The 14,206-nt window shown below is 43.8% G+C and overlaps 1 protein-coding gene across 2 annotated transcripts in view; it reads right to left on the reverse strand.

Moving 5' to 3' along the window:
• Positions 1-6,970, reverse strand: part of MCF2L2 (MCF.2 cell line derived transforming sequence-like 2) — a 160,634-nt gene extending 153,664 nt beyond the window's left edge. The window contains exons 1-2 of one of the 2 annotated variants that reach the window (XM_017726946.1): positions 6,835-6,970; positions 6,408-6,699 (exon numbers count right to left, since the gene is read on the reverse strand). In XM_017726946.1, the coding sequence (XP_017582435.1) occupies positions 6,408-6,510 (103 nt within the window). In that variant the 5' untranslated portion in view covers positions 6,511-6,699; positions 6,835-6,970. Of the gene's footprint in view, positions 1-6,407 lie in introns of both variants that reach the window. The other variant, XM_017726945.1, reaches the window with a different exon arrangement.
• Between the last annotated feature and the right edge of the window lie 7,236 nt (positions 6,971-14,206).

The raw sequence follows: 14,206 nt of genomic DNA on the forward strand, positions 1-14,206 counted from the left end.
GAAAGAGTGCCAGCAATGGAATTTATTAGCTTATCTTCTACTCACTGAGATGACCTGGTGCTGCAAGTACCTCCCCAAATCCTGATCCTGCTTCCCCCAGGGAGATGCTCTCTATGGGGAACTCTTGAATTCAGCCACCATATGGAAGGCAAGAAAAAGGAATTAAATAAAAGATGAGGCAAGAGGTGGAAAAAGGCCCTTTTATTTAATGAGCTGCCAGGCAACGTGATAGATGTCAGCTTAGTTTAATTTCCAGTGAGGCCATCTGAGCTCCCCTCTGCCACAGAGATAAGAACAGACAGAGGGGCTCCTCTCTGCCTCCTCTTGGTCCTATTTGCTTTTTAAGCTTGGGCCTTAGCAATGCAGAATGGTCAGTACTGCCTGTCCTGTTAGCAAGCAATGATATCTGCCAGCACCAGCATCTCTCATTGTGCCTGACTCGGAGACCTCACGCAGAAGAAAACCTCCTGGACTTGCTTTGCCCAGGAGATTCCTCCCACTTCCTCCTTCCACATAACCCTGGGCTTGTCCTGGAGTGTTTAAGAGCAAACTGGGAAGTGCCACAGTCTGACTAGCTCAAGGATGTACAGGACCTGGTGCCTGGCAAGCACAGCTGTGGAAGGGACCATGGGCATCACCACTACTAACAGCTAAACTTGGATCCTGCCGCCTGACTTTCCTTTACTGATTTCCTCACGTATTAAACACTTCTCCATGCCAAGAAACACCTATAAGTAATTACTGTGGTAGATTAGAAAATAAAGGACAGAGGGAGACTGCTGTAGCATTAGATTTAACAGCAGCAATGCGGAGGCTTTTGAAAGAGAAAGTGACTTACGGATTGACAGACTGGATCACACCTCAGCTCTATCCCGCCTAGTTCCCTGTCTCCAACAGTTGCCATCACAACATGCGTAAGTAGAAAGTGTGAAAACCTTGCAGCAAGCAGATGGTGGATAGCTACTCCTATTCCCTTTTCTCTCCAACATCCTGGTCTCTTACTGGCATGAGAATGAAAGCTCAGAATGTAACAGCCAGTTTTGGGGAGGGTATCAATAAATGAGAAAACAGGGCTGTAAGCAGCCTTTCAGTTCTGTGGGGCTCTGTATGGCTCTCCTCAGTGCATGCTGCTCTGAGAGTATTAACAGTACCACACCTGGATATTGCAAGGTTTTTCTTTTTCTTAAATTCTGTCAAGGATGCTAGGATCACATCCCATATGAAAAAGTATTTCATCTAAAGTAAAAGATGTAAAGTAGAAGAGGAAAGTCTCTGAGCTGTTCTCTCCTGAAATTGAAGCAGCCTTAATGCATGCTATTGTTTCTGGGAAGCTCTTTAGTCACCTCTGTCTACCTGAACATGAGGCCAAACTATCACATAAATATTTTGTTTTGAGACAAAGTTCTGGATCCCAACTCATAGGAGTTTCTTATAATTGTTATTTCTGATAATGCCTCTGCAAACCAGGTTAGAATGTGGGCTTTAAACAAGTCTGTGGTACTTGCAATATTCTACATCTTGGAAAGTGCACTAGGCACATCTGCACATTTTTCATGTATTTCTGTGAGAGCTTCATTTCCACTTTTTATAGATACAAACTTTGCAGCATTAGCAAAATACTTTTAAACAGTTCCTTACTAAACAGTTTCCAGTGAAACAGCTGCACATAATAGGCCATATAGAATGGGGTAAAATTAATAACCACACTCTAGGAACAAAAAAGTAAACAAGAAGCTTTTTTTAAGCTGTGAAACTAAAAAGGATAAATTGCTATTATCTCTCCTTTCCCACATTCCACCCTCCCACATGGAATCTCTGAGGTCTAATAGAATGAGCTTATTTCCCTTGTCTTCACTATTTTCATCTTTCTCTTCATATACTATTTTTATATTTTGCATGAATTCAATATTTTTGACCTTTGCCACTTCACCAAGTTTGGTAAAAATTGGCCAACAGTTCAAAAGCTTTACTGGGGTACAGAGATAAAGATGCAGATAACATGAATAAACCTCAATTTTTTTATAGAATTAGGTTAATGGGGAAACTTCAACCTACCATTTCTCATCAGCATAAGATGGCAAGTAAATTTAGCAAACCCATTTCTGCAGTTTTCTATTGTCATATTTCACTGGGAATGTGTGAATGGTATGGCCCCTCCCATGCCTGTATATTATTTTTGGGTGAGGAGACCTGGTGTGCTGTGGTCAATGGAAGGAGCAGATTCCCCCTGCTGTGCACCATCCCTAAGTAGGACAGAGCCACAGAATCCATGGTTCGAAAAGAGTTCCTGAAATGCATGAATGCTCCAAAACAAAGGCAAGAATTTTATGTTGCAAACAGAGGAATTTTATTTGATTTAAGCCTTTTCATGGGAGTAGCAAAGGGCCTATTTGATATAGTACCTCAAAAGTCAATTTCTTAAAATATCCCTTTTTTGTGTCCTTGATGTCCACAGACACATATTAGAAATGTTGCAACTGTCTGTCCAACTGTGACATATTAGATTATTTGTGGCTTTGTAGCATAAAGCAGATTCTGTGACTTGTGATGCTTAGCCACTGGCCTCGGACAAGTGCCAGCTCGGGTTATTCCGTTCTGTTGACCTAAATTCCTCTCACACAGTCAAGTAGATGCAGTATCATCCTTTACTTCCTGTCCCAAATTGTAACACAGCTTCTCTTCACACACACAGGTGTTTTACACCGCTCCCCAACTCTGGTGGTTAAGCCAAGAGTGGCAGGAATTGACATACCATGGTTAGCAGATAGGAATTTTAGAGTCTTGACATGTCAATCCTAGACTAAGGTCTGTTGCTTTCTTTTTGATTTCAATCAAGTTGCTTAAATTCTTTTTTGTTTGTTTTTCTCATAAAATGAGAGACTGGAGAAGCAAGAGTGTTTAAAATCAGATGAAAGCTGATGTGAATCTATGGGTTTTTTTCTTGTATGTAACATTTGTGCAATGTAGTGCTTTTTGCAAATCACATCAGTGCCAGTTCTACCATGGACACTGACAGTCAGCTCATCTGGGTCCAGTTAACATTTGAAGGGGAGGAGCTCTTACAACTTCATTGAGAATTAAGGGGAGCCTCTAAGAAAACCCCATCTCCCACAGACTGTGGAATTCTTTATTGTCACGAGAGGAGCCAAGCTGCTGGCCTTTTGAGACAGCTCACATTGGTTCTAGCAGCTCCATCCTGTAATACCTACATCCAAATCATTTTAAGAAAAAGCCTGTGGAAAACGGGGCACTGGAGGTGCTTGTGTGCGCAACTGTGCCCAGAATATTGCCCACACATAGCAAAGCTGGCATCAGATTTCTGGGGGCCAGCTGCCAAGTGTGGGTGGGTAGTGAGAGCACAAAAGAATATTCCTGTGGGCTCTGCAGGCTGGAAGAGCTGTACGTGTTCCCGCAGGCAAACAATCCTGCTGTCAGCACCAGGCACATCATCCTGCAAAGCTCTTCCCTCCCCACCACAGAAGAGCTGCCACTTGCCCACCTACCCGAAGGACACACTTTTTCCAAAATTGATGAGTGTTTCCCCAACACCTCCCAACAAACAAGTTCAGTAAAAGTAGGGTAAATTTAAAAAAGACTCTTGATGCAGTTTCAGTAATATGCTGAGGTAGTGTTGGTGCTATATCTCAGATAGTAAGCAGAAACCCTGCTGACATTCACAGACGGCTCCTGTCCTAGGCACCTGTGGTGGCCCCATTACCTCACCCTCACTAGGACAATCAGGAATAATCCCAGGGAGGCTGAGGGAGCACATGGCTATTTAAGAGATCTAATTTGGTCCTCTGTTCTTTTATACTGTGTGAAGATGTGCTACCATGCAGGGTGGTACTAGAAAAGTGCCAAGTTAAGAGAGCTACTGTGGAGCAGGGAAATACCTTCAAAAGTTTGATTTTGACCTGGGTGAGGCAGGCACTGCATGTATGAAGTCTGTAGTAGGATAAGAAGCTTTTTTTACTAGCACATGAACTGTCTAACACAACATGAGTCAGCTATTAAGGGATGAAAGCTTTTGCCCAGGACAAATAAGTTGAGCCCCAGGCAATTAACTATGTGACACTCTTATTGACACATTAAAAATAAAATGGTGTGTCATTACTTGACACAGACCAAAATGGTCCCATAAAGGTTTTATTGAAAATATAAAGGTCTTTCTTTTTAACGTTCCCATAAAGTTCTAGTTTGACATTTTGCAAATTTTGTGAATAAATTTCTTCCCTCTTGTTCTTGGATGAGCTGGGAGCTGTGCTCCCAACCAAGAGCTAGCTACATTCTGGAGAGTCTGAATCCCACCAGTCCAAGTGGCAATATGAGGGTGATAGTTGTAAAAATAGTAAACACTATAAAGTACTTACATGGCCAGGGATCCCCTCGGTTTGCTAAAGCTGAGAGCCCTTTCACTTATTTGAGCTGTAAAGACTCCCACTGAACTAACAAGAGACCCCTGCAGCTTCCCAGGAATTATTCTTCCAATAAGCCACGGCTGATTCAGCTAAGGCACCCATGTTACAACCTGTGATTCATAAACATGGCACATCATCATCATGGGTTTGGAAGAAATGTTCTTCCTTCAGCCAATAACAAATGTTTTAATGTTACTTTCTTCCATTTTTGTACAACTGTTTTTGCCAGTTATATGATTCAATAAAAAATGAACTCTGGCTACAGAAAGGCAGGCAAACTCCACAAGTAGGGTCTGATTAGTAGGTCTCAAGTGGCTGGGGAAATGGTGGGATTATCCTTCCCTGATGGAAGCTGATCAACTAGGCTCTTGCCTCCGTGTGGAATGCAAAAAACGCCAGGATCTGTGACCTTCGCTCCTCTCCCATGGACTGACCTGCTGGTTGACATCCAGGAAACCAGTGGGACTCTCTAGCATCAGCCTCATGACCCAGAAACCTCTCTTATTTAGCAGGGAGCAGGGGAAAGGTTCATCAACATTTCTAGTGTCCAGAATGACTTTTATTAGACAACAGTATATTATACAGTAGTTAACATAATGCTATGTTACCTCTAACAAATCCCTCCTGATATCAAGGAGAGTCCTCAATATGGATGATGGGGACCTGCATTGAGTTTAACAAGAAAACCAGAAGATACACAAATCTCCTGAAACACTCTTCAAAAAAAAAAAAAAAAAAAAAAAAAAATGCCTCATATTGAATCCCAAATCTTCATTTAAAAAGTGAATTCATGTGACTTCATGTCAATCTGAATTTGCACAATTGCAAAGCAATTCATGTTGGCATTACTGGGTCAAAGAGGCTGCTGCTGCAAGCTCTCCTGGTAATCATACTTTCTCCCATACCAAGCTCCTGGTGAGGTTAACCTGGAAAAGGTTTTGGAGAGATGGGGCCTGGTCTTAAATATTTTATTGAGTTTAAATCTGCTTTTGTGCTATTTCTTTAGGCAAGATACTGATTACATTTGCTCTCCTAAGCTAAGTTCAGCTGCTATAGCTAATATCAAACAAAAGAATAATGTTGGTCTAAAATCTTACTTACATATTCTCTAAAAGCCAGATTTTGGTCACACTCTGTTTCATATACAGATTGAGTAAAGTCAGTGACAAAGGCATTTCAGGAACCTGTACAACATCTTTAGCATTCACAGCACACAATCCATTGCAAACACTGACAGCTATAAAATTTGCCCCTATGCATTCAACTAAAAATGTTCTCTTTATGTGATGCAACACAGCTGCAATCTGCTTTAACTCAACTGTAGGTAACAAAAAAGGGTCACAAAAGCTTTTCTCAGCTGATATTTTAATCACCAGCATCTCCTACTGTCTTGCTAGTTTCAGGTTCCTCAGTTCCTGGTCATTCAGTGCCAGCAGGTGGGTATCCAGCCCAGATGCATAAGGATGTCAGTGCAAAGCTTAGGGCCTCACCTGTATTCACTGGCATTTGAATGTTAGAAACAGTAAAATCAAGCCTGACAGAGAGAAAAGCTTTTTGAGATCCTGTCCTAGCACCTTCCAGAAATCCTGAAACAGCAAAGGCCACGAAGATTCCCTGAGAATGGGCTGCTATTCCAGTATCACAAGCAAATGCACAGCACATTAGCACTGCCGTTGCTCCAGCATCCTCCCACCACCCCCTTTTCTCCACCACCTCCCTGCAAGGACTGTGCTCGAGTATTTTACACAGCTCACTTCACAGGTAGGACACGCTGCTCTTACTCTTTCTGCTTTTCAGAGAAAACATGCTTGAAAAACAAACCATCAACAAAAGGCCGTCTAATTGCCCAAAGCCGGGGATTCGCAGTTTGCTGATGGCTCCTATTTCATGCACAGGTGTGATATTGTCACACAAAGGCAGCAGCACCTCCTGGGGGAACAGGGCCCCTGAATCCACACAAATGTAGTAAGAAAAATAAAGATGCCTTACCCACATGGGTGATAACCGTAGTCAGTCGCTGGGTGAGCTCCTGATGTGACATCTCTTCTTCTTTTAGCCAAAAAAGCATTTCACACAGGGAACTACACAGCATCCAAAAAAAGGTGCACCCAGAGTGGGAGGCTGCACACTCACTGCCTCACTTGCACACAAAGCAGGGACCACTCCCACGGCACGGCCCTTCCAGCTCTCACATCTTCTCTCGGCTGCTCACCTCTTCCAATTTGCTGCCATCTATGCATGGACGTTGAAAAGCTCCTTCCAGATGGGGATTTTACCCCCCCTGACAGAAGGAAGGGAGCAGGAGGGGGGAAATACAAAAGGGGGAGAAGCAGGAGAGTTGATTGCTTATGGCTTTTTTTCTCCCTTCTCCCGCGGATGAGGCAAAGGATAAAGAGACAAACCAGCTAGCAGATACCTTCCTCCAGGGAGACTTTTGGATGTGATGCTGCGAGTCAGGGAAAAATCCTGGAGGTAGGAATGGCATCGGGAGGAGTGGAGCTGGCAGGAGAGCTGGAACAGCCGCAGCGCCTCTGCGACGCTCCCTTCACCGGCGTGCCTGGGAGTGGAGAACACGCTCACAGCCTCCGGTGCTCCCCCTCGGCCCCTCGGGCCCGAGTGCCTTGCAGGCTGTCGTTGAGTGGAACCCCGCAATGTCCCCAGAGACCCTCCTCCCACCCCCTCTTAGAAGTCGCTGCCTGAGGGGCCACCGCTTCTGTGGAGGGGGAGGGGGGCACTGGGCTTTTTAGGTGTGTTGTGGCCAGAGGCTTTGTTGTTCCACCTGCACAGACAGGATCCCTGTGATCCTGACTGAGCCCACAGGACCCTCTCCAGCTGCGCAAGTACAAGCAGGGTGAATTAATCAGCCGTGGGTGTTGGGCAGGACTCACCACGGAGCTCAGCCGTGCCCGTGAGCAGGCAGGCACAGGTGGCCTTCAGTGGCCAGAGCAGGTCTGTGGGGAGCAGCTGCCCCTGGGTGCTTGTCACACAGCTGAGCCTTGCCCGGATGCGTGGCTGCCATGGGGCAACGGGCTGCGGAACAAGGGGAAGCTTCATCAACCCTTCCAGCTACAGATCCCAGCTGGGATCCAAGAGGAGGGAGAGTAAGGCAGGCAAGGAAGTGAGAAAGGGCAGAACAAGCCAGAGACTTGTATGTCTCCATTCCATCCCTCATTCCATCTCATCTTTGGAAGCCTACCTGAAGCTCCATGCAAGATAATTCTGGAAAGAAGGAAAACTTATTATACAGCGAAAATGGAAGAAATAAAATAGAGAAGGGTGCAGCTGTCTGCAAGATTTGCTCTATTCCCACAAAATTAATTCAGCTCCAACTCCAGATCACTACCCATCCATAGAGTTTTGCTTAAGTCCACCTTTCCATGCATGCCGAAGAACCTGGCAACACATATGCCCAAAGCTGGAACTGTAAAATACCCCTGTGGGCTCATCGGATCTTAAAACACAGTTTGTGTGGCTGTCCTGGCATTGCAAAAAGGTTTATCTACCTCTGTGAAGGGAAAATCCTATAATCAGCTGGCTGACCTACAAGCCAGTCTGAGTATCTGTGCTGTTGTCCTCATTTTGGGATGACTGACCAACTCTGCCAAGAGGTTCCTTGCACACTTCTGTTCAGTTAGTTTAACAGCAAATGTGTCTGAAAACGTGAGAAGGATGACTTCAGAACCACCCACTGCCAACATTTTGGGATTAAAGCAAAAGCCATTTTTTTCTGAGATCCAATTTTACTGCCCATCTGAGCAGTAAAAGTCAAACTGCAGAGACCTTGACTAACATTAAAAGGATTCCCCCAACTAGGGAAGAGATGCCATCATTGGGGGGGATAAAGTGTGTGGGAAACAGACTGACATCTAGCTATAATTTTTTTGAGGGATTTGAAAGGTCCAGGCTGCTTTCTTTTTTTTTGTGGAGGGTCACAGATGGCAGGTAGGAACATGGCACTAGAAAAGTCATCATGTTTCCAGACACTTAACAGATTTTTCTTTTTTCTTTTTTTTTTCTGCAGGCACAGACACTGTAAAAGCCCATTCATAAATGAACTAAATACTAAAAAGCAGAGTAGATGGTTTGCTCTCACTACTCCTACAACAAGGCTGTTCAAGAACATCAAGGATAACTGAGAGCCTTTGTCTAACTTCTAGCTAGATTAATTCTCAGCTATTTTAAGACCATATGCTCTTATACCAACATTGTTATTCAGCATCAGTAACTGCAGACTTGTGGACGTTTGCTATTTTAAGATCCTTTTTCTCTTATTCTTTGCTCTTGCTATGTTAATCTGCTTTCCAGCTTTCCAGCACACCTTCAATAGCTTTTGAACCTGCTGATCAATCTCAATCCAGTTCAGGAGAGAGGAATTAGTTCTCACATCTTCACTGAAAATCAGCAAGGTGCACAAAGTCTGAAAGGGGAAAGGATGCAGTAGGGACTCACTGATTAATCATGGCTGCCCCCTGCTCAGCTTAAACTGTGGGGTGGGTTACATGGGATCATTCCAAGGCTAAATGGGATTCAGTCCAAGTTCAGGGTGCTGTCCCTCCCTTATGATGTGAGTGAAAATAAACAAAAGGGGGAAATTTTGGTGGGAGGGTTTGGGCTGCACGACACAGCCATGGGATAGCAAACTCCATTAGTTTTACCAGTTAGGGGATGATTTCTTTACACTGCCAAGATTCAGTGGTGCCTGCATTAAAAAAGGCTGCTTTTCATGTATTGCCATTACAAATTCTCAAATGGAAGAGCCACAGGGGACAGAACCAAATCAAAAACATTGCAAAAGCACAGGTGATCCACAGACCCAAGATGAGAAAGGGAAAAAATAGGAGCCTGGACTTTAGGGATCTCTTGAAGACAGAGAGAATGAAAGTATCTATCACTTGAGGAATGGTTGAAAGATGCTGAAGCAACTCAGTCCATCAATGGGATGGTAACAATTTCCAGCACTGCGATATTTTTTTGTGAAATTGAGCCAGTACTTTTACAACAAATACTGACTTCACCTCTGAAGGATAAAAGCCCTTGCTGATAAACATGTGGTAGAGGTACAGAGGATGATGATTTACATTCCAGGCAGGGATCTCACTGAAAGCAGGATCAGGGGCTGTGCAAACACCATGGTTCCACTACTAAGATGATGACCAACAGGCAAAAGAATTTGGTTTTTCTGTAGAGTGACAGCCTGACAAATCACCAGCTGTTTATTAGATCCTGAATCAAACAGCTGAGGCCAAAGCATTGTAAGCAATCTTAATAAGCAGTAAATTGCACACTGCAAACAAAAAGTGTTTATAAGACTCTATGGCCTGACCAGATATAAGGGGAAACTCTCACAGGGGAAAAAAAAAAAATCTTTTCTTCTTTGTCACCTTATATAGCTACACATCTTTCTTCTGTCACTAAAACCCCATGGCCAACTGAGCCTGAAGGGCTGTTGATAATCAAAATGAGATCCATCCATGAAACTAGCCTGTCTTCTTCACTGTCTTGATTATTTCCATTTTCCCAGTCCTACATAACCTTTACAAGCTCACTCATCTTCTAGTTTTTCACAAACATCTCCTTCCAGAATAAGATTACAACCTTCTGGTGTACAGAGTGCCTCTGAAGACATGTCCATAGCAGAAAAATATGCAGGCTAATGGAATAACAGTGAAGTTTAGAATTCCTTTACCAAGTTTCTTCCTTTGAAAACAAGCTACTTTGGTACCATACCTCTTCCTCCTTTAACTTTTGTCTCTAGACTGGCTGATCCCTGTATCAAAGGCTGGGGCTTCTATTACTTACTGGGAAGAACTATAACACTTTTGGCACAATTGAGAAAGGTAATTACACTGTGAGCACTTCTGACTGGCTATGGCAGTACCTTAGATCTGCAGCACATTTCCATCAGAAGAAACTGTTCTACTAAGTGAGTCAGATACCTCTTTGATTCACACACAAAGAAGGCACACAGAGTGCTGCTTCCTTTCTGGAATATCAGTTACATAGCAAAGGAAAATAGCATTCCATATTTTAAGTTTTCTTACTTTTATCTATTTGGAACAATTCAGTCAACAGTGCTTTTGCTTGGCTTTTAAGAAGGTCACAGTGCTAGTGCTTCTCTGCTGTTCTCAGCTTTCCACAGGCCTCTCAGTCAGCTCCTGTGACAAATCTGGGCTTCTCTGCCAAAACTTGCAGGAACACCTTTTCTTCACACACAGCTCCCGTGGCAACGCTTGAGGCTCTACCCTCACACTTAGCCTCTTGCCTAAGCTCTGCAAAGTCTGACCTGCTTTGCCTCAGACACTGTTTCAACTACTTGAAAAGGAGTGCAGCTGCTTGTAAAATCCATGCTGAAGTAAAAGAGGCCACTGAAGACACGACACTAGTTTTAGCAAAGTTCTCTGCTCCTCTCCCTGTCTTCCCTCCCCATCATAAACCTTTTTGTCACCACCAATTGATTGATTGTCACCATCAATCATTCACTTTCTGTGCTCCAGAACAACTGTCCTGACACAGGGTGGGGCAGTGGCCCATCTGTGAACAGGACCATTAATATACCCTTAGGAAAGAGTGCATGAAACAGGCCACTTAAAGAGATTATCCCTCTCCAGTATTTCCCTGCAGATTGCAGGGACTTTCTGAGCTTAAGTCTGCATATGACTGATAATATTTAATACTCCATTTCTTCAGGAATCTGTCTAGCTATTTTTTAAATCTACTTATAATTTTGATGACCATAAAGTTTGGTGGCAACAAGATTTTCAATTTAAATATGCATTGTGTGAAAAAAACTAGTTCTTTTGATTTTAAATCTGAAGCTTGATAGTTCAGTTTCAGGCCTCTGATTCCTGCATCTTAAGAAGGAATGGGTACTTTCCTATTTTCATTATCCACCTTTGCCCTGACTTCTTTTACACAGTGATCATAACCCACAGTTACCTGAGCTGAGCTGAGACAAATGTTGTCCTAGTTATTATATCTTAGGGGAAAAAAAGTCCATTGATACATTCAACATCCTTGCCATCTTGCTTTGAACCTTCTCTTGTTTATGCAGCTTGGACAGTGAAAACTGCCAGTGCCAGTCTGCTCTGTGTTGCTTACATAATTCTGACAGAAGTCTTCCAGTGCTAAAAGTTAGGAGATAAATGTTTGCTGTTAATTTTTTACAAAAATCCATATGCCTATTTTTATTGCATCCATTTCTTTCAACTCTTTCCTCTTTTAAAACAAAGCCTAGATTTTAGACAAAACTGTTGAACAGAAGTGATTCTGTAATTTTTAGGCCCAGCTTACTTTTATGAACTCTGTGTAGTTTATTTTAAGGAAGCCACTTGTCCACTTTCAGCATCATAAAAAACCCTGAGCTGATCTCCTAGGAAGCTTTCATGTCAACTGACTGAAGGTCGAGATTGATGGAGGCATGGGCAGGTCTCCAGGGCAGCAGGCAGAGTAACTTATAAAGACAAATGTCCTCACCCTAATCAATTCTCCCGCTCTGCTACTGTCACTAGCTCCTGACACACTGGTTTTCTGTCAGATGAGTTCTTCAACCCTCATTCTGTGGCTGTCCATCTGCAAATGGCTGACATAAGACTGGTGTCCTGGTTTCAGCTGGGATAGAGTTGGTTTTCTTCTTAGAAGCTGGTACAGTGCTCTGTTTTGGGTTCAGTGTGAGAATAATGATGATATGAAACTGGTGCTTTGGTTGTAGCCAAGTAGTGCCTCCCCTAAGTCAAGGGCTTTACAGTGTCCCATGTTCTGCTAGCGAGGAGGTGCACAAAAAACTGGGAAGGAGCATGGCTGGGACAGCTGACCTGAACTGGCCAAAGGGATATTTCATACCATAGAATGTCTTGCCCAGTGCATAAACAGGGGGAGTTGGCCAGGACAGGCTGATCACTGCTCAGGGACAGGCTGGGCATCGGTCACCTTTGTGTGAATCACTTGCCTGGGGTTTTATTTCTCACTCTCTCCTTTACATTACAATTATTATTGCTATTTTTCTTGTTGTATTTGGTATTATTAAATTATTATATTTTACTTTGTTTCAATTATTAAATTGTTCTTATCTCAACCCACAAGTTTTACTTTTTTTCTGATTTTCCTCCTGATCCCATCGGGGGACAGGAGAAGTAAGTGAGGACTGCCTGGATTTAGTTGCTGGCTGGGGTTAAACCACAGCAACTGGGAAGGGTCCCCATTTAGGTCAGCTCAAGGAGCACTGACTAGGCTGGTGTAAAACACAATCTTTCCCATGGAAAATGCTAGAGAGAAGCAAATGAGAGGACATGGCAACTGTCTGAGTTTGATCTGTTGTACCTTAAGATGGTGAGTGAATGCAATTCAACAGAATAGAGAAAGCATAATTTTCAGTCATACATATGAGGGAGAGAGAGAAAAAAACAGGGAGCAAGAGAGAGAAGCTTGGGCTTCATTACTCCTTTCTGTAATTTTAAACTTTTCTTAAGGTAATGAAACTAAAAGTTGTGTTATGAAGTTCAGTAGCAGAAGGGAAATTCCACTGCTGAATTGAACCTCAGGCTCATACAGAGTTGACAAAATGCTTGGTACATTTGAGGTGATCCCATTAAGGAGAATGCATTGAATAGAGACCAACAAATAGAACAAAGCTTCAAAAACACAGCAAAGAAAGAAACTGGTTTCAGAAATCATTTGTTACCATGACTTGGAAGTACCAAATATAATCACAGCGGGAAAAAAAAAAAACATTGCATTTTCATCTAGAACAAAACAACTTCAGCAATTATATGTGTGGGCATTTCTTGCTAAAGCTACAATCTGGATTTCATTCTTCAGTAGAAGAATGCCAGATGAGAGGAAACAACTTATTTAAAATTGCCCAGACGAGTATTACAGGTTTGACTCACTGACAGATTTATGTCTTTTCAGAGTACATTTTTTCCCACATCTTTTCCAAAGGCTGTTCATTTGTTGCCATAGAGACCATTTCGAGTCTCTTCACTTCCACAGGCTCTATTCTGGGGGATCACTACTGCAGCTTCCCAGGCCACTCTGTCTGCGTCTTGTGCCCAGGAGCAGCCAAGGGAAAACAGTAAAGCAGAACATCTGCAGCCACACAATACCCAGCTGCTGGTAGCAGAAATACTTCCATCTTTTATCCACAAAGCCGGCGTGTAATTGGAAGGATAAGCTACAGCCACCCAGCACATGGAAATGTGGGCGTTGATCACGACTGCCACATCTACCAGGATGTTTTTTCATCATTTAAAGGGATCTGTCACATCAATCACAATCCTTTCCCCAAAACCCCGCCCCCCCCGGCTTTGCTGCGATGGATGTCATTAGAAATAATGGGGGAAAAAAAGGATTCACTGTCACTTCACTCCCGCACCAATAACCCTGAGCCTGCACACCTGGGGGAGCTGCTCGCACGGCAGCAGCGAGGACCGAAGCAGGTTTCAGTCCATAAAGGCGGAAGTGTCCGTCCCAGGACAGGCCCTGGCCAGCCTCAGGCTCTCCTGGGTTCCACTTCACCCGGGGGCGCTTCCAGAGCCTCCAGAGGCACCTCAGCCATCGGGGGAAGGGAGCAGGCCCTGCCTCAGGGCCACAAGAGGTCCCACCACACAGAGAGGTTCCTCCTCCGCTTGCTCTCGTACAGCGCTTGTTCTTTTGGGGGGGGTCTTTTTGTTCTTTATTTCACGTTGGGAAAGGCGCAATAGTGAGGAAGAAGAAGAAGGAGAAGCGGCGGCGCGCGCCCGCCCTGAGGGGCCGCCCGCTCCGCGCTCCCCCCACCCCCGCCTCCTCAGGTA

This window comes from Corvus brachyrhynchos, unplaced genomic scaffold (assembly GCF_000691975.1).
Source record: "Corvus brachyrhynchos isolate BGI_N302 unplaced genomic scaffold, ASM69197v1 scaffold162, whole genome shotgun sequence".
Taxonomy (NCBI): domain Eukaryota; kingdom Metazoa; phylum Chordata; class Aves; order Passeriformes; family Corvidae; genus Corvus; species Corvus brachyrhynchos.